Source organism: Podarcis melisellensis, assembly GCF_964234715.1.
Source record: "Podarcis melisellensis genome assembly, chromosome: Z".
In the NCBI taxonomy this organism is placed as follows: domain Eukaryota; kingdom Metazoa; phylum Chordata; class Lepidosauria; order Squamata; family Lacertidae; genus Podarcis; species Podarcis melisellensis.
The window spans coordinates 10,207,201-10,230,502 of record NC_138547.1 but is presented as its reverse complement, the minus strand read 5'-3'; the positions used below and the strand labels follow the sequence as shown (position 1 = coordinate 10,230,502).

Here is a 23,302-nt window from a genome sequence, read left to right as displayed (position 1 = left end):
GTTTCTGGAATGCTCTTCCTAGGGAGCATCACCTGGTACCTTCTGTTGATGTCATTTTCATGCCAGGTGAAACAAGGCATTGTGTTATTTCCTGTCTTTAACTCTTTTTTTCCTGTGTTATTATTATATGAAATTTTATCTTGGTATTACTGTTTTTATTTTTATAATTTGTTGAGGTGCCTGGAAATACCGTGCTCTATAGTGGAATACATAGTTATCAAACAATCAAGAAATAAAAGCTAGTTCAAAAGCCATATTCTATTGTTCCCCCACCAAAATAAAATAAAATCCGGGCATATGTCTAGATCCAAATGTCAAAAATGTATAGTTTAAAATGCTATTAACTACTATACCTTGTCCAATTGAAGATTCAGAGGGAATTCCTGTATCACTTTCTTCAGGTGCATTTCCTTGATGCCTTTTCCCCTTTGTCAGATAAGTAGCTGGAATACCTCGTCTGCTCAACGGAGATGGTGACCTGCTGCTTGAACTCACAGTAGACATTGGACTCCGAGTTCGAGATGAAGACAACAGTCTATTTCTAAGTGGTGCTCTTTGTGGCTGGCCTTTCCTTACTGCACAGAATGCTGCATAGTATTAGGTGAAAAGCTACAAGCAGACAAACACAAGATCCTCTTTAAATCGTTTCCAAGGGCATAAAAATATTCATATAGCTGCTCAAATGTAAACTACAGATCTTAATTATTGGTTATGTTAAATGAATATTAAAGAAACTTTCTTTCAGAGCTTTTACAACTCTCATTCTTCATCCTTATTTTTAACTGTTCTTTCAAAAAGTGAAACTCAAAGTGACTTACAAAATGAACTTTAAAAATGAGGATAAACCAAAAAATAATAAGGAAAGCCACTAGTGCACACATCCCTCAGGACAACTTGCCTAGTAGGCAGCCAGAGCTAACTCAAATTTCATGCCTTCTATCTTTGCTTACTTACCACGTCCTCAGTTTGCTTTCAGGAAGCTGTGGTTTCCCACCCCACCCCCACTAGTGCAGAAACACTTTAGCTTATATGAACAGTTTCTGTTAGAGTTGTAGGATAAGAAAACCAGCCAAAGAAGCAAACTACCTTAGAGATTCCTCCACCTACAACTACTTTCTTGAGGAAGAGTATTGTCAGTTGCCTGCCTATTACAGTTATAAACATGAATGGCAAACATCAGGCCTGTTTTCTCCTTAACTGTTTCAGCAAAATGGGAGGCAAACAGATGACAAATGGTAAACACACACACACACACACACATATATATACACCACAGAACAAACAACTAAAACTGACTTTTGTAGGGTGGAAGTCTACACCTAAGAGTGTTTTGTGCCCAGCATGTGTGTCCCTCTGTGTGTATTATATGTAATACCCTGTGTTACATAACACATTGCCTTCCCAAGAATACCTAAATGCAGTTCAAGCTGTTTCTGTTGCTAAAGCACATCTACTATCTGCCATCTCATTTGGACAGTAACAAAAAGCAGATCACAACATTAATTTTAGTTCACTTGATATATAAGGCATGCACCTTTTGATGACTCATATGGTCTCTGCTGTAGGCTCTTCAAAGCAACCAGTCATATTGCCCAAAGCTAACTTAAAACTAAGGCCACTGTTTATTAAACTGCTACGCTAAGCTACTTCTCCCTAACATTCTCTGCTCCCTAACATTCTCTGCTAACATTCTGAGTCTGCAGAAGGAAAGGAAAGTACACTTTAACCTCTGCCACCAGTCAGGGATCCAATGGCCAGGGAAGACCATACCTCTTGTCTCCTAGGAAGCAGGTAAGGCAAAAGGTAAATGACCTCTGGACGGTTAGGTTCAGTCAAAGGCGACTATGGGGTGTGGCGCTCATCTCACTTCAGACCAAGGAAGCCAGTGTTTGTCCACAGACTGCTTTCTGGGTCATGTGGCCAGCATGACTAAACCACTTCTGGTGAAACAGAACACCATGACGGAAGCCAGAGTATACAGAAATGCTGTTTCCCTTCCCATGGCAGAGGTACCTACTGCATTTATCTACTTGCACTGGTATGCTTTTGAACTGCTAGGTTGGCAGAAGCTGGGACAGAGCAACAGGAGCTCACCCTGTCGTGCAGATTTGAACTACCAACCTTCTGATCAGCAAGCCCAAGATGTTCAGTGGTTTAGACATAAGTGCCACCCGTGTCCCCTCTCCTAGGAAGCACATCATGGCAAAAGAGAAATGAATGTGGCCCAATTCATTGGCTGCAGAAGGAGAAGCGGCACAGAGCTTGCTTCTGTCCTCTCTGGCAGAAATAACACTCAGCTCCAACTCCCAGTTGCCCTGAGTGTGCACAGCCAATTGGTCTCTGCCAAAGGCTTCTTATTTGTGTGAATGTAAAGGCAGGGAGGCTCAGTTTTCCAGATCAAATATAGCAGGGACGTCCAACTCCATAGATTGACCAGGAACACCCCGGGATCAACCAGTAGATCACTATTGATCTGTTGGACATGCCTGAAATATAGTATTAATGCTGAGAGAACAAGAACATCAAGAACTGGTGCCTAAATTTGCTTCTTTCCTTTCCCCTACCCATTCTTTTTCATACATGTCTATTAGATTGTGAGTCTGCAGGCAAAGACTGAATTATCTTTTAATCTCTCTTGAACACTTGGAAACAATGGGTTCTTTATAAGGTAAGAATAGCACATTTATTATTTTAACTAGCTTCTTAAACACTTGTATAACTAACAAAACTAACATTGTGAGGCTGAGATGAAAAATAAAATTCAAAAAAAGTAATTTCTTGGGTTTTAGCCAATGCTAATCCCACTCAGTGTAGAACTATTGAAAATAATGGACAAAAGCAACTTAGATGCATTAATTTCAATGGGTTTACTCTGAGTAGCAGTGCTACTTTTCTAGAAAGAGAGATGCTGGAACTTACAATGAACACTTCCCTTGTTCTCTTAGAATGGCAAAGGTGCTCACCTGAGAGGTGCAAGAACTGTGTTCTGGCAACTTCCGGCTGAAAAAAAAAGCCCTGCTGAGTAGAGCTCGGTTGACAAGAACCCTTTTGTCATACATGCTCTAATTTATTTCACCTAGATTTTAATACTCATAATCCTACATATCCTGCAAACGGCTTCATTTATTTGTTTAATCTGCCCACATATTATCTTTCTTTCATCTTCACTTTTTCTGTCCTAGCTATTTAACATTGTGGTTGGTGGTTAAATACTTCAAACTCGTTTGATACTGCTCTTTATCCTTGTTTACTGAAAGTATCATTAAAAGACACATCACTCAGAGTAGCTTATTTTTTTAAGAGCTGTCTTTTTGATGATGCTTTATAAAACAAGCCAATGTAACTTCATACAGAACTTTGTTTTCATATCCATATGATGTTGGACAACAATCACCATATTGTATATCACAATCCCACACACTCCTAGAAGTAGATTGTCTCCAAAATATGGAAGACATGAAACACTCAAAGCAGAGAGGTTGAAGAAGCTGGGAAACATGAACAGCCTCCCCCAACAATGTGGCACTTGAAAGAAGGGCAGATTATTTATTACATCTTTATCCCAATCATTCTTCAAGAAGCATTGGGCCACATGTGATACAAAAGGCATTTCCTAGAGGAAGCTTTTTTTGGAGTGTGTGTGAGTAGGATTTGCAGTGGCCCAAAGCTTATTTGGGGCTGCACACCTCCAGTTCTTTATTCATTTATATGTGTATTATTAGCATAGGGGTGCTATGTTTAACAGCATCTTGTATCAAAACAGTGTTGCACTGGACATGATGTTATTGTGCTTCATACAGGGCAGTTTCCCTCTTGTAGTGCATGTTTTCACTTATTCTGGGGTGGGAAATCCCCAGTTTTTCATTCATGTGTGGCACTTTTAAACAGAGAAAATGCTGTTGCTTCTGGTCATTGTGATGTATGAAATAGGGTAGCCCTGTGATTATATTGGTGTGCAGAACAAGTACCTTATTGAGGCAGGTTATTTACTATCCTTAAAAAGAACTGCTTCTTTTAATCATGCTGCTCTATTTAAATTTTTTACATAAGAAACTGGGAACTAGACACCAGCCTCGAGCTCTTAGCATGCTGTCTGTTCACCAATGAAACGTCTGTCATGAAAGGCTTGCAATCCTATACTCGTATATTGACAATAAATTCCTTGCACTCCATGGTTCTTACTCCTGAATAGACATGCACTGTAGATTGCATTGGAGATTCTTAACTGTGCTATACTCAGGTAAACCTGACTCAGTTCAGCGGGAGCTTTAGTTCATTCTCCCCTGTGAGTGGGGTTCCTCATCTTTTCTGGATTACCAAGAAAGTTGGGTAGAAAATAGGGCTGCTGTTGCTTGAATTTGTTGTTTTAATTTGCTACATTAGTGTGCATTATTATTGCAATTCATTTATGAATAGCTTCCCATGAAACACCTTGAAGAAAATAACAATAAAAACACCAATAATAAATCAACAGTAAAAACAATTTCAAATCCAAGACAGACACAGACTGGGATAAAAATCTCTACTTTAAAGGATTTTTGAAAAAGGAAGGTCATAATAATATTTTTCTATTATTATTATTATTATTATTATTATTATTATTAATCACCGTCATTTATTTATTTATTAAGCAGGACATAGAAACAGTGGTATAGGATAATCATATTTAAATTGCACTGATATGCAATGAAATTATTATGATTATTTTTTTAAAAGAAGACTGACATGTAATGCAAGTATTTTTTATTATGAACATTATTTTTAAATTGCACTTCTCTCTTTCTTACTACAGTCATACCTTGGCTCCTGAACTCACTGGTACTTGGACGTTTTGGCTCCCAAATGCTGCAAACCTGTGAGTGTTCCGGTTTGCAAACATTCTTTGGAACCCAAATGTCCGACAGGGCTTCCGCAGCTTCAAATTGGCTGCAGGAGTTTCCTGCAGCCAATCGGAAGCCGCGCTTTGGTTTCTGAACATTTTGAAGTTCCGTTTGACTTCCAAGGTACGACCCTGGAAGACATGTAGTGTGCTTTATTTTAAAGGATTTGGTTGTATTCAGCTAAGTTCTACACTGAGGACACCCATTGAAAATAACAGATCTAAGTAAGTTATGCTCATTATTTTCAGTAGGTCTGTTTTCTCAGTAGGAACTATTATTATTGATTTATTAATCATCTTATAAATCACCATCTCAAGGCAATTTACAGATAAAACAATTATAACCAGGTACACTTAAAACAGAAGGGACGCGGGTGGCGCGGTTTGAATCCCCACAACGGGATGAGCTCCCGTTGCTCGGTCCCTGCTCCTGCCAACCTAGCAGTTCAAAAGCACGTCAAAGTGCAAGTAGATAAATAGGTACCGCTCCGGCGGAAAGGTAAATGGCATTTCCGTGCGCTGCTCTGGTTCGCCAAAGCGGCTTAGTCATGCTGGCCACATGACCTGGAAGCTGTACGCCAGCTGCCTCGGCCAATAAAGCGAGATGAGCGCCGCAACCCCAGAGTCGGCCACGACTGGACCTAATGGTCAGGGGTCCCTTTACCTTTACTTACACTTAAAATAAAAACGAAACCTTAACAAATGAACACTCGTAGTAATACTTGTCATCGCATATGTGACAAGTGCACACAACCAGAGCTTCTTTCTGTTTAAAAAGGAAAGGTCAGAGCTTATTTCATTCCTTTTCTTCCTCTGGCCCCACCCCCCTGAAACTACTCTTACCATTCACCCTGTTAAAACATAAATTTATGCTGAAAGTGTGTGGGATAGAAATTATTTATTTATTATTTATCAAAGTTCCCCGTTCATTATTATTGATTAATTAATTGAGCACAGGGCGATTTACAGTATAATGATCCTGCCCACGGCAACCCTAAACCACTTACAACCAGACAGACAATAAAGCCCACTTAGATACATTAAAACCATGAGGAAAGAGAAACACATTTTAAAAAAACATCCCATCCACTTACTTCTAAAAGTCAACAGAAAGCCAAATAATCAAATATCTAGAAAGAGAGAGAGAGAAAAAATAAACTAATCCTTCCTCCTTCCCTTAACCTGTGTGGGGGCCCTGAGGTCCGACACCCCACACACCTCCCCAAAGAGAGTAAGGGCGTCCCGACTCCTCCTTTCCCCCTTGGATGCGCTGAAGGGATGAAGGCACTCAACGGCAGCCGCCCAACGGCCAATTCCCGCCTGCGTTCCCTGAGGGCGCAGCTTTGATTACTCCCGTCGCCATGGCAACCCCTCAGGGCGCGGGCCCGTGCCTCACCGTCACGGCTAACATTCCGGGGCTTGCGGGGGAGCCGCTGCCGGGCTCGCTCGTGGCCCGGCTCGCTTTTATAGAAATGTCTTCTCGACCGTCTTCCCCTTTCCTTCTTCCCTCCAGTTTTGAAACTTGATGGAAATTAAACAGGAAGGCGGCGGCTAAGCGCTCGCCGGTGAGGATTTGCCTCACGCTGACAAGCGGATCCTTTTAACAGCCCGGCGACGCCATCTTTGACGGCTTGAAAAGGAGAGAGAGGGTTGAAGCGCGGGGGCGGGGCTTCCCGCAGTGACCACGCCCCCACCACGCCCCCTGGCTTTCTCTTTTTAACTGTTCTTCGCCCAGATTTAGGTCGTTGGGCGCTTTCCCGCCTTTTATTGTCAATGTCCCCACCTACTGTTTCCGCGTCTCTTACTATGGCTCTTACAACTAACTAGCCCCATCTAGAGGCGAGTCCTATTGAGTTAAATGGGACTTAAAGTTAAGTGAGCCTAAGGTTATAGCCTCAGGCTGCAATGTTGGATCCACCTACTTTGGAGTAAGCCCCATTTAACTCAATGGGAGTTACCTCAGAGGAGGCTTGTGTATAGACTGGTACTGTTGTTTTGTTTATTTGTATTTATTTCAACACACGTATAAAAGGCCTTTCAGGGCGAAGCCTCCAAAGGCAGCTTGCAAAATGCAGACCCTCTGTTTGGGAAAAGTGTTGTACAGAACATGTTCTCTCTCTCACTCTCTTATAACACATAAACACCACATCTTTTTACCTGACAGAGACTCAAGGCAGAGTACACATTAAAATAAGAACCACTAAAAATATAGAAAATAAAAATAATAATTTTATTATTTATACCCCGCCCATCTGGCTGGATTTCCCTCGCCACTCTGCGCTGCTTACATCACATATAAACAAAATGGGGGAAAAAACAGACATTTAAAATTTCCGAATACAGGGCTGCCATGTCTTAGGCTGCTTTTTTAACAAGTTCAAAGTAACTTAAATAATCAGTGATGTAGGATGAAGGTTTTCCATAACAGAATTTTTTTCATTTCTAGAAATGCATTGTTTCATAAAATTAGTAGTTTTAACAAATGAACACATTGCCCATCGAGTTGGGCAGGTATTTCAAAACAATTGTAAAATAAAATAAACAGTTATAGAAATAAACTACCGTATATGCATGAATAACAACTATTAAAACAATGAAAATAATGACAATAAAAAAGTAGTGCACACAGTCCTTTAATCAAAAACAGTCAGTTCCCAAAGCCTGTTGGAACAGGAAAATGTTCAGTTGCCAGCAGAATGACAACAAGGAGGGAGCCCATCCAACTTTTCTAGGAAGGGTGTTTCAAAGTCTGGGAGCAACCACCAAGAAGGCCCTCGCGCTCCCAAGCATGCCTGTGAGGGTGCTGGGGCTGGGAGAAGGGCCTCCTTGAAGATCTCAAAACCTTGGCAGGTTCATATTGTGGGATAGCCAGCCTTGTATAACCAACATGCAAAAGTCTAATTAATGCACGAAGGGGTTAATACCATAGAGCAAGCTGTTCTACCTCGGGTTACATACGGTTCAGGTTACAGACTCCGCTAACCCAGAAATAGTACCTTGGGTTAAGAACTTTGCTTCAGGATGAGAACAGAAATTGTGTTCCGGTGGCACTGCGGCAGCAGGAGGCTCCATTAGCTAAAGTGGTGCTTCAGGTTAAGAACAGTTTCAGGTTAAGAACGGACCTCCAGAACGAATTAAGTTCTTAACCCGAGGTACCACTGTATTAATCTCAGTTGATAGCATGATTTATTGTTTCTGTCAGCATGGCTCTGAAAAATAGAAGGCTACTGTAAACACTATTCTAGTAGTTTTATATCTTGTGTATATTTTCAGTACCTAGAAAATCCCGAGAAATGTGGTAAACATTCATCTTTTTTTGCAGTCTCATCACTCTGCAATCTCATGTTCAGCTTGTGATGAACTATAAATACTCATTCTGAAGTAAGGGGCAGTGCCTAAGGGTCTAATTTATAGTGAAAGGCTAAAGGATGGGCAAGAGAGGAGATGTTGGAAATTCTAAAATGTCCTGAAATTTCAGTACACTACTACATTTCCTTTAAAGCCAGTAAGAACATCCCATAAAAATATAAAAAAACATAGCTATGCCGAACAAAGGCAGAACCATGCTACCCTTCAAATTATGGGCCAAAGTTAAGGGCCATGGGAAAATAAAAGTATTTACCTGGTGCCTAAAGACGGATTAAGACGGCACCAAGTGTGCCTCACTGAAAAGGCCAGATCTTGTACTTTCACACTCTGAACATCCTATGGGGCAGATGAAGAAGGGCCTCAGATGGATGATTGCAGGGACCAGGTTGGCTCATGTGGAGAGAGTTCCCTATTTTTTAATCTATGCATTAATGATCAGCAACAGAAATTAATTGCTGTAACAAGTAATTAGGTTCTGTGATAATACTGATTAGTAAGTAAGCATATATAGTTATTATTTATTACTTACAAGGGTGCATACATCAGGCTACTCCATCTAGGCACTGAGCAGGCTGAGACCTGTTTAACTCAGTGGCGTAGCGTGGGTTATCAGCACCCGGGGCAAGACAAGTAATTTGCACCCCCTAACCCGTGGATTTGCGCCCCCTAACCCTAACCCCCAGATGTTGCGCCCGGTGCGGCCGGCCCCCCCTGCACCCCCCACGCTACGCCACTGGTTTAACTTCAGCAATGTGGTTGCCACATGAAGGCCTTTTATAATATTTTAACTAAGATTGATATATTGTAATGTTTCAGGCATGAATTTGGTAATATTATTGGTTATGAAAAGTATTTTCTTTTTTAGTTTGCATTTTGGAAAACATGTATATAAATGTGTTTACAGTGTTATGTATTGTTTTTTGTTTCTTTTTCTTTTCTTGTAAAATTAAATAAAAATAAATAAATAAAGAAGCTTGAGGTTAAATTTTTTTAAAAGGCCTTTCAGAGCCTACACTTAGACTATATTGAACAACAGGGCAATAATCACAGCAACAGTGAAGGAGATCCGCATTGTGTGCAGCAGTGCTGGTGGTGGGAGGATGCCACTGTTTTTGCTCACCTCACAAGCTACGTCTGGTTTCTGGAATGCAGTATGCTGAAAATGGGCCTGAAGGATTTCACACAACTTTTTGTTGTGGTTCCATGCTGCAACATTTTGTTGCACTTTGTAGCAGTATATTATCAAATACAGTATTGTTTACAATAAATCTCCCATTCCTGAGTATGGTGTCCCATGTGTTTGGATTTTCTTTCTTCCACATAATATTTTTCTAACCTGTGAGGGAGCCCCAAGAAAACTAGGATGACTCCCCTCTTTGCACATGACAAGGGATAACTTTCTTACTTTTCACATGGGAGGGAGGAGTGACCTGCTAAGTGTGAAGGGTATGGGTATGATTTCATTGGTCAATGATTTCTTTTGCAAACAGTCTTTCCTGTAAACGCTGGTTAAAGTATTTGTTTAAACTTGCAAAATCTTGCATAACATCTGTTTTCCTAGGACATTCCACTTAGCGTGCACAAATCAAAGACAGACATCTACAGAGGCACATGTCTACACAGTTATGCTATATTTAAAAAAGCGGAAGACAGCAAGCTTACAATACCAACTTTGTTCTTACACTAAAAGTCTAACATCCACAAAATGAAGGCAAGTGTAAAATTGCTGCTGGGGTGGGTGGGTAATGGCCATACGATCTTAGAATTAAGGGAAAGGGTCCCTCTGTTCAGCTCATATCACAGTCCATGGTTCTTTCAAACAAAAACTCACTCCAGAGTTTATTCACAAGCTTTATTTAGATGCTCAGACGACATACGTTTAAAGCACATGGCTCCCCCAAAGAATCCTGGGAACTGCACTTTACCTCTCATGGAGTTACCATTCGCAGCATCCTTAACAAACTACAGTTCCCAGGATTCTTTAGGGGGAATCACATGCTCTAACTGTATGTTGTGTACACAGCCTGGCATGTTAGTGTGTCCTAGATACTGCACACAGTGTGGCAATAATGGCTCTAGGTTTTACTGGAAGTAAGGTTCCAGCATCAATATATAGGCAGTAGTAAGGAATCTTTTTTTGATCAAACTGCGGGAGGCAGTGGAAGACAGGATTGCCTGGCGTGCTCTGGTCCATTGGGTCACAAAGAGTTGGATACGACTAAACGACTAAACAAAGGAATATTTTTGGACGCGGGTGGCACTGTTGGTTACACCACAGAGCCTAGGACTTGCCGATCAGAAGGTTGGCGGTCCAAATCCCTGCGACGGGGTGAGCTCCCGTTGTTTGGTCTCTGCTCCTGCTAACCTAGCAGTTCGAAAGCATATCAAAATGCAAGTAGATAAATAGGTACCTCTCTGGCGGGAAGGTAAACAGCATTTCCATGTGCTGCTCTGGTTTGCCAGAAGCAGCTTAGTCATGCTGGCCACATGACCTGGAAGCTGTACGCTGACTCCCTCGCCCAGTAAAGTGAGATGAGCGTCGCAACCCCAGAGTCATCCGCGACTAGACCTAATGGTCAGGGGCTCCTTTACCTTTAAAGAATCTTTTTAATCCCAGAGACCACATTCTCTCACTGCAGGCAACCTTCTGGATACGTACATGTCAGTGCTGAATGAGATCGGAAACAAAAGTGGGTGAGGCTAGATGTAAAAGCGAGCAGAACAATGGATATGATTCTTATCTTTATTTGGTAGGGTATTTTCCAGCCATGCTGAAGCCACAAGTTTCTACACATACTCACCAGCATACAGTCAAGTAAGAGGTTGAATGACACTTCAAAGACACATTCCAGCCAGGCAAAAGCAATTAAGAAGGGTCTGGAACAGGGTGTGGTGAGGTGATGTGGCCTGATGAAAGTGGTTGTGGCTGGAAACAGTTCCAGGGGCCTGATAGCTAAGTGTGGAGGGCTGCATTTGATCTGCAGGCTTAAAGCCCCACTTCTCCTTTTGATGGATTGAGAAATGAAATAAGGAGGTTATCAAAGTGGCTTTCCTAGTTTTAAATAAACAAGCAAATTCTAAAAAGGCATATACATAAAATAACAATGAATAAAAGATGTTAAGCAACTGTGTTGTTGTTGTTTTTTAAAAAACATGTTTAGTGTTTTTAAAAACATATGTTTAGTGTGGTACTATTAGACAGTTCAATAATTGTGTAATCTTTATTTATACAGTGAGTTTATCCTGAGACATATTTTCTAACTTTTAAAAAACACAGTTGACAACTATTAGACAGTTCAATAATCGTGTAATCTTTATTTATCTTTATTTATACAGCGAGTTTATCCTGAGACATATTTTCTAACTTTTAAAAAACGCAGTTGCCTCAACATCAAGCTAGACATAGAAAAGATAAACCAAAATTAAGCATCTTGTTCCAGCCAATCTCTGCAAACCTTTCAAAAGAGGAAGGTCTTGCATTACTTCCTAAAAGGTTTGTATTCTCTGGGAAGGAAGGAGTGTCTCCCTCGACAATATCTTCCTCTGTATGCACAAGATTAAAGACACACAGAAATGAAATCTCCGAATTAGGTGCTCCTGTTTGACCCAGCCAACTTAATTTTTTTCTGGAATAGAGAAGGGGAATTTTTCTGTGATGAAATGAAAATCCTCTTCAGATACCAGAGATCTGATGAATGATTAACTTAGAGAAATTTTGCTAGCAAATTCCATTTACAGACTTGCAGGCAACCAGAAGACCAAAAGGCTTGTCTCCCCCCATCAACCTCAGCTGCTCAGGGCAAACATGAATCTTCTTGGTATTTTCTTATTTCTGGCCTTTTGTGGAAGAGGTTTGACTCAGGAGCAAACGTAAGTAAGGGTTGCTTGTGTCTGTTGTTGTGTTAAAATGGGGCAGATGCAGAATGGGGCTGTAGGGTTGCTAACTATGACAAGATTGCAAAGAATTCTCCAAGAGTATTGCTGAATTCCATTTACTATTGCTGATGCAAAAGTGGTGCTTTTGATTTTGGAAGCCTTAGGTAATATGGACCCTTTGCACTTCAAAAAGCCTCTTCTTCCATAGCTTTGTACTGATAGTATAAGGTCAACAGTAGGTGGCCAGACGCGGGTGGCGCTGTGGGTTAAACCACAGAGCCTAGGACTTGCTGATCAGAAAGTCGGCGGTTCGAATCTCCACGACGGGGTGAGCTCCAGTTGCTCGGTCCCTGCTCCTGCCCACCTAGCAGTTCGAAAGCACATCAAAGTGCAAGTAGCTAAATAGGTACCACTCTAGCGGGAAGGTAAACGGCGTTTCCGTGCGCTGCTCTGGTTCACCAGAAGCGGCTTAGTCATGCTGGCCACATGACTTGGAAGCTGTACGCCGGCTTCCTCGGCCAATAAAGCGAGATGAGCACTGCAACCCCAGAGTCGGTCACGACTGGACCTAATGGTCAGGGGTCCCTTTACCTTTAGGTGGTCAGAGCCAATGGTTGAAAGCAACAAGGCAGGCAGATGGGGGCTGGCTGAGAACAGGCTGAAGGTAGTGCGGCAGTACCCCATTTGTCCTTATGGACTAGTCTCCGCTGCTCCTGCTGGCATCACCTGAGACCCTGCCTCAGGTAAGCAGCACCTTTTGAGTGGTAGCACCCTCATTCCTGAGCTCCTTGGCCAAATATGCCCACCAACTAGCCTGTCATGGTACAAAAAGGCATTTGGAGATGTGACGCTCAAATTATATGCAGTTCTGAGTCCTGTATAGTTTACTCCTTGCTTGTTTTCTCTTCAGCTGCTTTCCCATCAGACCTCCCTCTCCCTCTCAAGATGCTTCCCCTCCCAGCAGGGGAACAACTATAGCGTCTTGTTTTTTCCCCACACAGGGCCACATATCAGGAGATTCCCCACACAGGAGAATCCTTTTCCCCACACAGGGCCACATATCCTCATGAGCAACCTTCTGGGTGTCAGAGGCAGAAAAGTGGATGGAGTAATATATGCAATGCTTATGTTTATACTATTGTTTGTTTGTTTTATTTAATTATTAATTAATTAATTTGTATTCTACCCTTCCTCCCAAAAGAAGCTAGGCTGGCAAACACATACACAACTTAAAACAAAGGGAACAATATTTAAAAACAGTTAAAACATTTTAAAAACAATTATAATTTAAAACATCTAAAAGCAGTTTACAGTAACAAACATTCTCCGACATAGTGTTTCCAGGACCAGGATTATTTGGTCTGCAATTGCCTGGGTAAATAGCAATGTTTTCAAACTCCTCCTGAAAGTTATTAATGATGGAGACATATGCACTTCATCAGAGAGAGCAGTCTACAAACTAGGGGGCACCACAGAAAAGGCCCTGTCAGGGATCAGGACCACCAGGCAGCTCCATCAATAAGGCCACACCTACAAATTGTAGGATTTGAGATAGTTGGTAGAGGGGAAGTCACCCTTTTAAGTATTTGGGTCCCAAGCCAATTAGGGTTTTAGAGCTCCCATTGCTTGGTCCCAGCTCCTGCCCACCTAGCACTTCGAAAGCACGTCAAAGTGCAAGTAGATAAATAGGTACTGCTCCGGCGGTAAGGTAAATGGCATTTCCATATGCTGCTCTGGTTCGCCAGAAGCGGCTTAGTCATGCTGGCCACATGACCCGGAAGCTGTCTGCGGACAAATGCCAGCTCCCTCAGCCTATAGAGTAAGATGAGCGCACAACCCCAGAGTCGTCCACGACTGGATGTAATGGTCAGGGTACCTTTACCTTTAACTAACACCTTGCATTGTGCCTGGTAGCTCATGTGCAGCCAGTGCAGTGCATTCAGGACAGTGTCACGTGGTCCCATAAGGCTGCTCCACCTATCAATATAGCATCTGCATTCTGCAGTAGCTGCAGTCTCTGGACCATCTTTAAGGGCAGCACTACATAGTCCAAGTGGGAGTTCACAGGAGTATGGACAACTGACCCTGGGCATAAGCACTCTTAACCACAGAACCAATTTGAGAATTGAGTGGCAGGTGGAATCCAGGAGCAGCCTCAGACTACAACCCTGATCCTCCAGGGGTGATTCAATCCCTCCCTACATTCCAGGCTACATTCCAGCAAGATGAAACTCAGATCTTCACGCAGGCAAGCAAACTAGGCTGTGCCAACGCCATATCTTTAAAGCACCGCCCCCCCGAAAACCCCCATGGGAAGTGTACTTTACCCCATTCAAAGCTACAGTTTCCTGCACCCATAACAAACAATGGTTCACAGGATTCTTTTTTTGGGGGGGGTGGGGTGTATGTGCTTTTAAAGGTATGGTGCATACTGAACCACAAAGGCATTGTTGCAGCTGAAGTCAATTAAATGCATGGAGCAATGCCAGTGATGGCCTAGGGAGAAGACATGGCCTGGATAGTGTCGCAAGGGCCAGATAGAGTGGTCTGGAGGGGCCACACCCATCTCTAAGGCCTGAAGTTCCCCATCTCTACCACATCTAGGGCTGGGAAAAACAGTAGCTGGAGGGAAAATAGTTAAGAACCCATCTGCACAATATGTTCTCCTTTCTTTGGGTGGGGTGGGGGGAGTTGCTTCAGTCAGCCTTCACAGTTATGCTCCTCTTCCTTTTAACAAACCTCAGGCAGGGGAAACCTGCACAGGACTCTATGCGCTTGTATTTTCAGCTGTGTTTTCAGATACTCTTTCGACCCCCCTGTGACATTTTAATATTGCTGTCAGACTGGTTCTGTTTGTCTTATTTATTTAAATGATTACGGGCTGACGGTGTTGTTTACGTGATTTGTGTAATTCACCTTGAGGGCTCCTTTCATGCCAAAAGCCAGGTAAGAAAGAATAATAAAGAGGATAAGGTCAGATACACAGTGGCAGCCAGCCAGCCAGGGTAAGATCAGGAAGACGATATGCTGATTGCAATATGCTGACTTATCTGACAACCCTCATGGAAACAATGGCCATGTGATTTTGGGCAGGAATTCAGCCCTGCAAAGGATATGAGGCACCTTATTTCCAATATTTCTTTCTGGTTGTGGATATTCAAGTTTGGTGCAAGTACATTTTGGTGAGAGAACCCCAGCAGAGATCTGAAATCACAAAATATGCAGCAAAGCAAAGTATGGAAATATAGGCTGTAAGACCTTTAAAATATGCACTTCAAATTGAGTTCCAAAGGTTCCCTATTCCCCTAGCATAGAGAAAAAAAAAGACTACATGTTTGGTAAGTTTAAAAATGTGCATTCCTTTCTTTTTTCATAATTATTTTTATTAAAGTTTTCACAATACAATAAAATAATATCTAGAACAAATAGAATTGAAAAGACATGAGAGGAGAGAGAGAAAGGGGAAAAGAAAACAAAAGGAAAAAAGAAAGGAAGGAAGGGGGAGAGAACAGAGCGATAAGAAACATTAAAGATAAAGGGAGGTGGTTCACTATCATGTTGTGCAGGCATGCCAACTCTAGGGGGCAACTCAGCACCACTGATGGTTTGGGTTTCACCCGACTTTTCCCACCACATTTCCCAGGCACAGGTCTGTGTCTCAGTGGTTTTTCTTTTGTCCTGCAACTTTCCCCGGGAAAACTCACTTCACCATTCAGCAGTAAAACAGTTTTGCCTGGGGAAAGCGGGGAAGCTTGGATACAGAGCTTTAAAGTCCAGCACAAAAGGCAGTCTGGATCAGCCCTAAGTGGCAGTCCGCCCTCTCTTCTGAGCTACAGCTTAGGGTTGGCGTGCCATCCCCGAAGAACCTTTACGGTGATCTCCTTGCTATGGATCCAGCCTAATGCCCTTTGTTGTTTAGGATCAGAATAGCGGTTGGGAAGGCGCAACCTGAGCCACCTTAAATAGCTCAGTTGTGGAGCAGATTTCCTGTAGCAGTTGTGAGCGTGGTTTTTATTTTGAGAGTATTTTCTCAGCTGCTATAAAGTGAGATGTGAATAAACTCAGTGCAGAAGTGAATACGTATAACTAGGATTGCCACCTTTTCAACTTGCCTGCATAACTGCGCCTCTATTAGCAATGGTGGCTGGCAGCCTTTGGGATGGAAGGCCTGTGCCCTGCTTGCTCTAAAGTCACCACTCTGTCAGTTCGGGTTTCTCTAGGGGAGCCAGAATTTCTTATCTACCCCAATTCAGTAACGAATAGATGCAGAAGAAGAAAAAAGTACTTGAGGGGTATTCACAAGGATGTGGTGAAGTATTACCTGCCTGGAAAAGAACAGGAAGAGGAGGTTCTGAGAAAAAAGAAGGTGTTTTTATAGGGTTTGGTCAGTTTGTTTTACATATGGAAACTGAGCAGAGTTTATCCTTATATAAACGGAGTACATGGGCCCCCTGCTGTTGACTGTCATTTAAGTGCTTAATAAACCTACCCCACCCCCATTTTTTCAGACAGTACTTTATTAGCTTTCCTTGGAATCCATAAAAATAAAATAAAAAATGATGCCCCTTTCTCTTACAGTTACGTCGTTTCTTCACCCAAAATGTTCCGCGTTGGGGCCTCTGAGATGGTGGTGATTCAAGCCTTTGGATATGAACAAGAGTTTCCAGTCACAATATCTGTGAAAAGCTTCCCAGATAAGCAAACTATTTTTGCCTCTGGTCGTGTTCAGTTAACACCTGCCAATAAGTTTCAAGGAGCTGTAACCTTAACGGTATGTGGTACAGCATTTCTGATACATGTATGTGCTTGGTTTATAACAATGTTGGGGAACTTCAGGCCCTCCAGGCCTCTCTATGTGGCCTTCAGAACTCACCACAGACCTTACCCACCACTGGCCCTGCTTTGTACTTTAAAGCGTTTTTGTCTGGCTTGAATGTGCCTTTGAACTCTAATAATGCCACTTGCTTGCCTGGTTGGAGGACAAAGAAGGGTTATTTGTGCATAGAAAGCCACCTACTGTACAAAAATACATCCATTGCTCCATCCACTTTTGCCTCTGGTCATGCCCACCATTGCAGAGGTGGCCCATCCCATAGATTCATAGCTGAGTGGGAATTTGAACCCTGGTCTCCTAGGTCCTGGTGTTATGTATTGAAGTTCTCACCCTGGCCACCAGGAGTATCGTGTATATAGTTTTCACTCAGGTCCACGCCACTTATTTTAGGCGGGAAACCCTGGGTTGTTGTTGCTACAATGTTGACAGCCAGCTGCATATAAAAGCAGGCCGGCTGAGCTGTTTGCTGTTCAGTTCTGTTCCAGCTTACAAATAAAGAGCTGCTCTGGAGAAATCACTGTCGTTTGCTATGTCTACCCACTATTTAACACCTAGTACATCAACCTAATCATAAGTCCATACTAGCTCTCTTGTACTCTTTTAATTATTTTTGTTTGTATTTTTGATTACATGTGCTTGCATGTGTATATAATATAGTTTCCTTATGTTCGTGTGAAGGCTTTGCCCAAAAACATTTAAAAATGTTTAAATACATAAATCATGACTTAACATATGCAGGGCAATACCCTTGCAACCACAAAATGCTATCTGCCACTGTTTTCCTCTCATGGGTTACTCTGGCATGTATGTTTTTAAAACTATTCTCTATCACATTTCTAGATTCAGCCAAAAGATTTGTCAAGCAGAGACCCAAAGAATTCAATTGGGCATGTGTATTTGGAAGCCATTTCTCCACACTTTACAAGAGAGAAGAAAATGCCTATTACATATGAGAATGGTTTTCTCTTTATTCAGACTGACAAACCTGTTTACACCCCGGATCAGTCAGGTAAAGTCAGCTTTCCATAGGCGCCGACTCCATGGGGCCTGAGGGGGCCCGAGCCCCCTCAAAAATTCGTTTGGGGGGGCTCTGCCCCCAATAATTTAAGAAAATTATTAGTTATATTATGCTTTGTAAAATCACAAAATTATGTTGGTATTTTTTATTTTCCTTGTTTGACGATAGTTACCTTTTAAAATACATTCAGGAATGAGTTAAAACAAAGCCACTCCCGATCTAGAGAGGGGGTGGGGTTGCGGGCTCTCGACCCATCAACAATCTCGCGGGGCTGGCGTCAGCCCCGCGAGAAGCGGGGATTCCCCCTAGCTCATTAATATTCACCGCCCACGGCGGCAGCTAATCGGCTGCCGCAAAGGGCGGGCCCTCACAGGTTCACTTAAGGTCGGGGCAGCCCGGGGCTCGCCCCTTTCGTTCCCCAGCAGCAGCGGTTTGGAGGTCTTAGGCCCCCCAATATTTTTTATAAGTCGGTATGGGCCCCCGCCCCCCCAATATTTTTTATAAGTCGGCGCCCCTGCAGCTTTCCTTTTGGTGGCAATTCACATTATCCTGATCTTGTTTTATTTAAAAGTCCCAATCATTTTTAACCTATAGCACTGAATCAATTAATAATTCAACTCGTGGTCTTCCAAACTTCTTGTGTGTGTTCTGCTATGTGTCATTGACACAATAGCACAATAATAGTGCAGTAGTAGTAGGTCTCTGTTGCAGAAAAGCAAATATTGTAAATTTCCTTCTCGAGTTTGTAGTTACTGCATGTGTTACTTTAAACCACACAAGACACTGTTTGTCCAGTGATCTAGCCAATGATCTCTGTCGAAGTTAACTCCACTCCTACAAGCTTAGCTATTTTGTTGTTTCTTCCAACTTATTGAGACAAGATGTCAGCTACTTTCTCTCTTGCATCTCCTCTCATCCTGTAAGTCGTTCCAACATGAATATATCCTTTGAACTCCAGAAACTGCAAGTGATTATTCCAATATAATTCATCCAAGCTACAAGGTCTGCTAACAGTCCCCTATTGTGGGCATTTCCTCCTTATTATCCTTCCACCAGCAGGGGGAAACCTTCCTATTGAGATAGTTGCTGGTTCTAAATATGTTTTGATGTATTTTAACTATTGCTTTTAACTTTCTTTCTTTCTTTCTTTTTTTAATTGATGTTTTTAAATTTTGGAAGTTGCCTTGAATCTCATCTTGGGAAAAAGGCAAGATATAAATAAAAAGTAGAATCCACACACAGAAATGCAAAGTTTATGCATGGTGACATCCTGCTACTTAGGTGATGCCTAAGTGTGCATCCTGACTTCCCACTCCCCATGAGTGTAATCTGTCTGGTGATTAATTATAGTTAACATTGGTTGTTGTTGATTGCCATTGCACTGCTGCTGTTGCTGTGTGTGTTTCTTTTGCTATTGGTTGATGATTTTCATGTGCTTGTGATTCTATTCATTGGTAGCTGCCTTGGGAAGCCCTAATGGGACTGAAAGTGAGGGAAAGATTTCCTTATAAATAAAGTAAGTTAAATAAGCATTTTTACATTACAGTGAAGGTCAGGGTCTATTCTTTGAATGAAGAACTGAAGCCAGCACGAAGATCTGCCACCTTAACATTTGTGGTGAGTCTAACATGCAGCTAGACACATTTTTGTGCCGTGTCAAAAAATATTAATTTTTGCAGTGTGAAATTAGCTTTTGTGCACTTGTGCTTATGAGATTTATTAAGGAGCTAGGCAGCTTATTTTTAAAAGGGGCAGATGAGAAAAGATGAAAACGAAGAAGATGGTGAAACCGGTTCTCTTGAAGTATTTGTAAGCTTTTATTAATATTTATATTATGGAACTAATTAAGATTATGGAACTAATTACTTGACTAATCAAAGGAGTTTATTGACTCATATTGAACTCTAAAGCATATATGTAGGTGTATGATTGTTACAAGCAATTAGAAAACAAGCAGTTATGCCATAGTGCATGTGAAAAAATATTTCCTCACATTATCCTGTGTGCATGTGAAAAATTATTCTGTTTCGAATTGAGGCGGGGCTCAGCTTCATCATTATGCCATGTGGAGTATGGGAGTGATTTTAGCAGGCACCAACAAGTGTATGGGGAAGGTGCCTGCTTGATTTCAATAGGCAGTGAGTTTCCAAAGTACAGGCACTGCCACACTTTGCCTTTCAAAGCAGTCAAAGAGCACCAGGAATAGTAAGGAACACCAGGTGTCCTTATGTGGCCTGGAATAATCATTTCCGCCAAGAACTTGAAATAGCAGCATTCACTGAGCAGCTAGGGGAATGCTCAAGCTCTTCATGGAATATAATTGTGCTCTTTCGTTGCTTCATTACAGTCACACCTTGCATTGAAAGCACAAGGCTCACCCCAAAGCATCTTGGGAACTGTAGTTTGTTAAGGGTGCTGGGAGCTGCAGCTCTTGTAATAGGTAAGTTACAGTTCCCAGATTCCTTTGTGGGAAGCCATGTGCTTTCAAGTTCATTACAGGTAGTTTAAACATATGGTGTGGGTGTGATAGCCTTGTCCAGTTCAAAAATATCCTAAGTTGGAGATAATTCATTTAAAAGATATATAAAAAGATTCAAAAGAGCATACATCCTTTGTGGATTTCTATACTTGATTATCCTAAGACATATATACTATCTTACTCATTTGGATAATTAACATTGTGCCATAGCTGTAAAAGCTGTTTTTATTTTCTTTAAAGGATCCTGATGGAGTAGAAGTGGATATTATCGAAGAAGAGGACGTCACTGGGATTTTATCTTTCCCTGACTTCAAAATCCCACCATATCCTAAGTAGATCTGTTCATATTTTAAATGTTATGGGTTGAATGAAACCTTTCCTTCATTTAGTATGAGGGATGTGTGCTCAGTCAGCTTTAAAATCTTTTTTATATAGCCTGAATATAGTGGATTGATCAGGACTTATCCCATGGTGCAGCGAATATTTGTCACTACTGTCAAATAATTTTGGAGCCTTGACAGGGTGGAGGGTGGGGTGGGGGTTTCAGTATCATTTTACAAATCCATTCATTAGATAAAACCTCTCAAAACTGGAGACCAAATATTGAGTGGAAGGGAAAGGAAGAAGGCTTGACTCCACTAGTGGTTGATATGATGGGGCAGAGGCACTTATCTGACCACCTGACAGGTGAGTTGCTGCTCATTTCTGGGAGGGTGAGGGGTGAGGTGGTGACAAGCTCAGCATGGTGCAAACACGATGGCTGAGCCCATCCAGCACTCCAGTTGATACTTCTGCACCCTAAAACCCTCCTGACTGCCTTACTCCATCCCATCCCAAAATTATTATGATTAATAATTTTATTATTTATACTCCGCCCATCTGGCTGGGTTTCCCCAGCCACTCGGGGCAGCTTACAGCATATATAAATCATAGTAAAACATCAAACATTAACAACATCCTGATACAGGGCTGCCTTCAAGGGCTCCCAGTAAGAGACAGTGATCCACCTGCTGGACTGTCAGGCAGGGGTGGACTTTGTTCTTTCAAATCTCAGCAGCACCCTCTGCGAGTCCAGAATCCGATGTTCCATTGCCTCTTGCATTCTGCTCAATTCACTACATCATAGTTGTAGTACCCACCCACCCCCAGGCTCTGTACCCAGCGAGGCAGAACTGGTTAAAGGTAACTACCCCCTGACCATTAGGACCCGTCGTGGCCAACTCTGGGGTTGCGGCGCTCATCTCGCTTTATTGGCCGAGGGAGCCGGTGTACAGCTTCTGGGTCATGTGGCCAGCGCGACTAAGCCGCTTCTGGCGAACCAGAGCAGCGCACGGAAACGCCGTTTAGCTTCCCGCCAGAGTGGTACCTATTTATCTACTTGCACTTTGACATGCTTTCGAACTGCTAGGTTGGCAGGAGCAGGGACCGAGCAACGGGAGCTCTTCCCTAAATCTGCCTCTGTGTTAGATAAGGATTTCAGCCCCACCATGATGTCTGCTGCTAGGCTTCTCTGTGGTATAGGCTGAATAAATTTAGTTTCCTGGCTATAAAAATCCGCTTGTGGTGTGATGATGAGCAACAGTGGAAATGCAATTGTGGGGCAGGGGAATTGGGCCATTTCTCCCAACAAAGTCCCAGCAAAATCTCCCCTGAGCCATTCTTTGCACTGCGAGGGGTTTCTGTCCAGTGTCCTGTTCTCTCAGTGGTAAACCAGGTACCTATGGGGAAACCAGGAAGCAGGACCCAAGCACAAGAACACTTTCCCCTCCTCTGGTTTCAAGAAATGATATTCAGAAGCTGCCTTCAGCTGTGGTGTTTACAGAGCAGAGGTTTCCAACCTTTTTGAGTCCATGGCTCCCTTGACCAGCTACATTCTTTCTGTGACGCACCATATGGGGAAACATGCCTGAGCCTCAGATGCCCTGTTATGTCACCCCTTGCCTGCAGAGCTGGCACCCCCTCATTCCTTTCTGAACACCCTCCCTTGGGGAGTGTTCCCTCAGCCTCCTCCCTTCTTCTTGCCAGTCTTCTGGGCAGCTCCCGCAGCTGCTCCTGGTCTCTGAGCCATGCCCCCTGCCCCAAAGAGAGGTGCCTCCTCACACTGACCCACTTTATTCTGAGGCCACCTCAGCTCCTGGCAACCAGCACCCCCTGGCCAGCCCCAGAGGCACCATTTGCCTGGGGAGCTTGTTGCTAGAGCCACTGTAAGCATCTGGGAGACAGAGAAGCAAGAGGGCATCAGAGGAGGGAGGGAAGGAAAGAGGGATGGAGATCCGTGTTGCTCGCAGCACACCTGACCATCATTCAAGGTGCCCCAGGGTGCTACGACACACTAGTTGAAAACCACTGAGAGCATAGATATCATGGCTAGTCGCCACTGATAGGCCTCTCCTCTTATGAATTCGTTTAACTCTTTTTAGAAGCCATCTTGTTTGGTGGCCCTTCCATAGTTTAACAATGCATAAATAGCAGCTTCAGTGGAGATTGTTCCATTAGGGGAATGGGAACATCAGTCTACCTGCCCTTACCCTGCCTTACCTGTTTACCTTAAAAGTAAAGGTAAAGGGACCCCTGACCGTTAGGTCCAGTCACGGACAGCTCTGGGGTTGTGGCGCTCATCTCGCTTTACTGTCAAGCAATCCAGAGAACAGCATTGTCTGTCAGCTCCCTCCTCCTTAGTGATATCCCTTGAGGAATTCCACATGGAGGAGGATGGAGACAAAACTAGAATTAGTTGACACATTGGCTCTAGCAATACCTACTTTTGCCCCCCCCCCTTTCTACCTGCTTTCCACCCTACCAGTCCCACAGAACAGTTTTAAGGGGAGGGACTTTGGTTGGAACTAC

General features: G+C 42.8%; 2 protein-coding genes and 1 long non-coding RNA gene across 6 annotated transcripts in view; 1 reads left to right on the top strand and 2 right to left on the bottom strand.

Moving 5' to 3' along the window:
* CNTRL (centriolin) overlaps window positions 1–6,515 on the bottom strand; it is a 64,753-nt gene extending 58,238 nt beyond the window's left edge. Inside the window, exons 1-3 of one of the 3 annotated variants that reach the window (XM_081896257.1) lie at window positions 6,276–6,515; window positions 5,974–6,009; window positions 354–609 (exon numbers count right to left, since the gene is read on the bottom strand). In XM_081896257.1, coding sequence (XP_081752383.1) covers window positions 354–504 — 151 coding nt within the window. In that variant the 5' untranslated portion in view covers window positions 505–609; window positions 5,974–6,009; window positions 6,276–6,515. Of the gene's footprint in view, window positions 1–353; window positions 610–5,973; window positions 6,162–6,275 lie in introns of those variants that run through there. The other 2 variants (XM_081896256.1, XM_081896255.1) reach the window with 2 other exon arrangements.
* A 1,896-nt stretch (window positions 6,516–8,411) lies between these two features.
* LOC309361630 lies at window positions 8,412–9,068 on the bottom strand. Its single transcript, XR_014164568.1, has 2 exons — window positions 8,983–9,068; window positions 8,412–8,827 (listed from the first exon to the last, which is right to left on the bottom strand). It is a non-coding gene; the product is annotated as an uncharacterized lncRNA (long non-coding RNA).
* Window positions 9,069–11,774: 2,706 nt separating this feature from the next.
* Window positions 11,775–23,302, top strand: part of C5 (complement C5) — a 78,635-nt gene continuing 67,107 nt past the window's right edge. Inside the window, exons 1-5 of one of the 2 annotated variants that reach the window (XM_081896276.1) lie at window positions 11,775–12,118; window positions 16,703–16,895; window positions 17,799–17,967; window positions 19,523–19,593; window positions 20,696–20,787. In XM_081896276.1, coding sequence (XP_081752402.1) covers window positions 12,054–12,118; window positions 16,703–16,895; window positions 17,799–17,967; window positions 19,523–19,593; window positions 20,696–20,787 — 590 coding nt within the window. In that variant the 5' untranslated portion in view covers window positions 11,775–12,053. The remainder of the gene's footprint in view (window positions 12,119–16,702; window positions 16,896–17,798; window positions 17,968–19,522; window positions 19,594–20,695; window positions 20,788–23,302) is intronic. The other variant, XM_081896275.1, reaches the window with a different exon arrangement.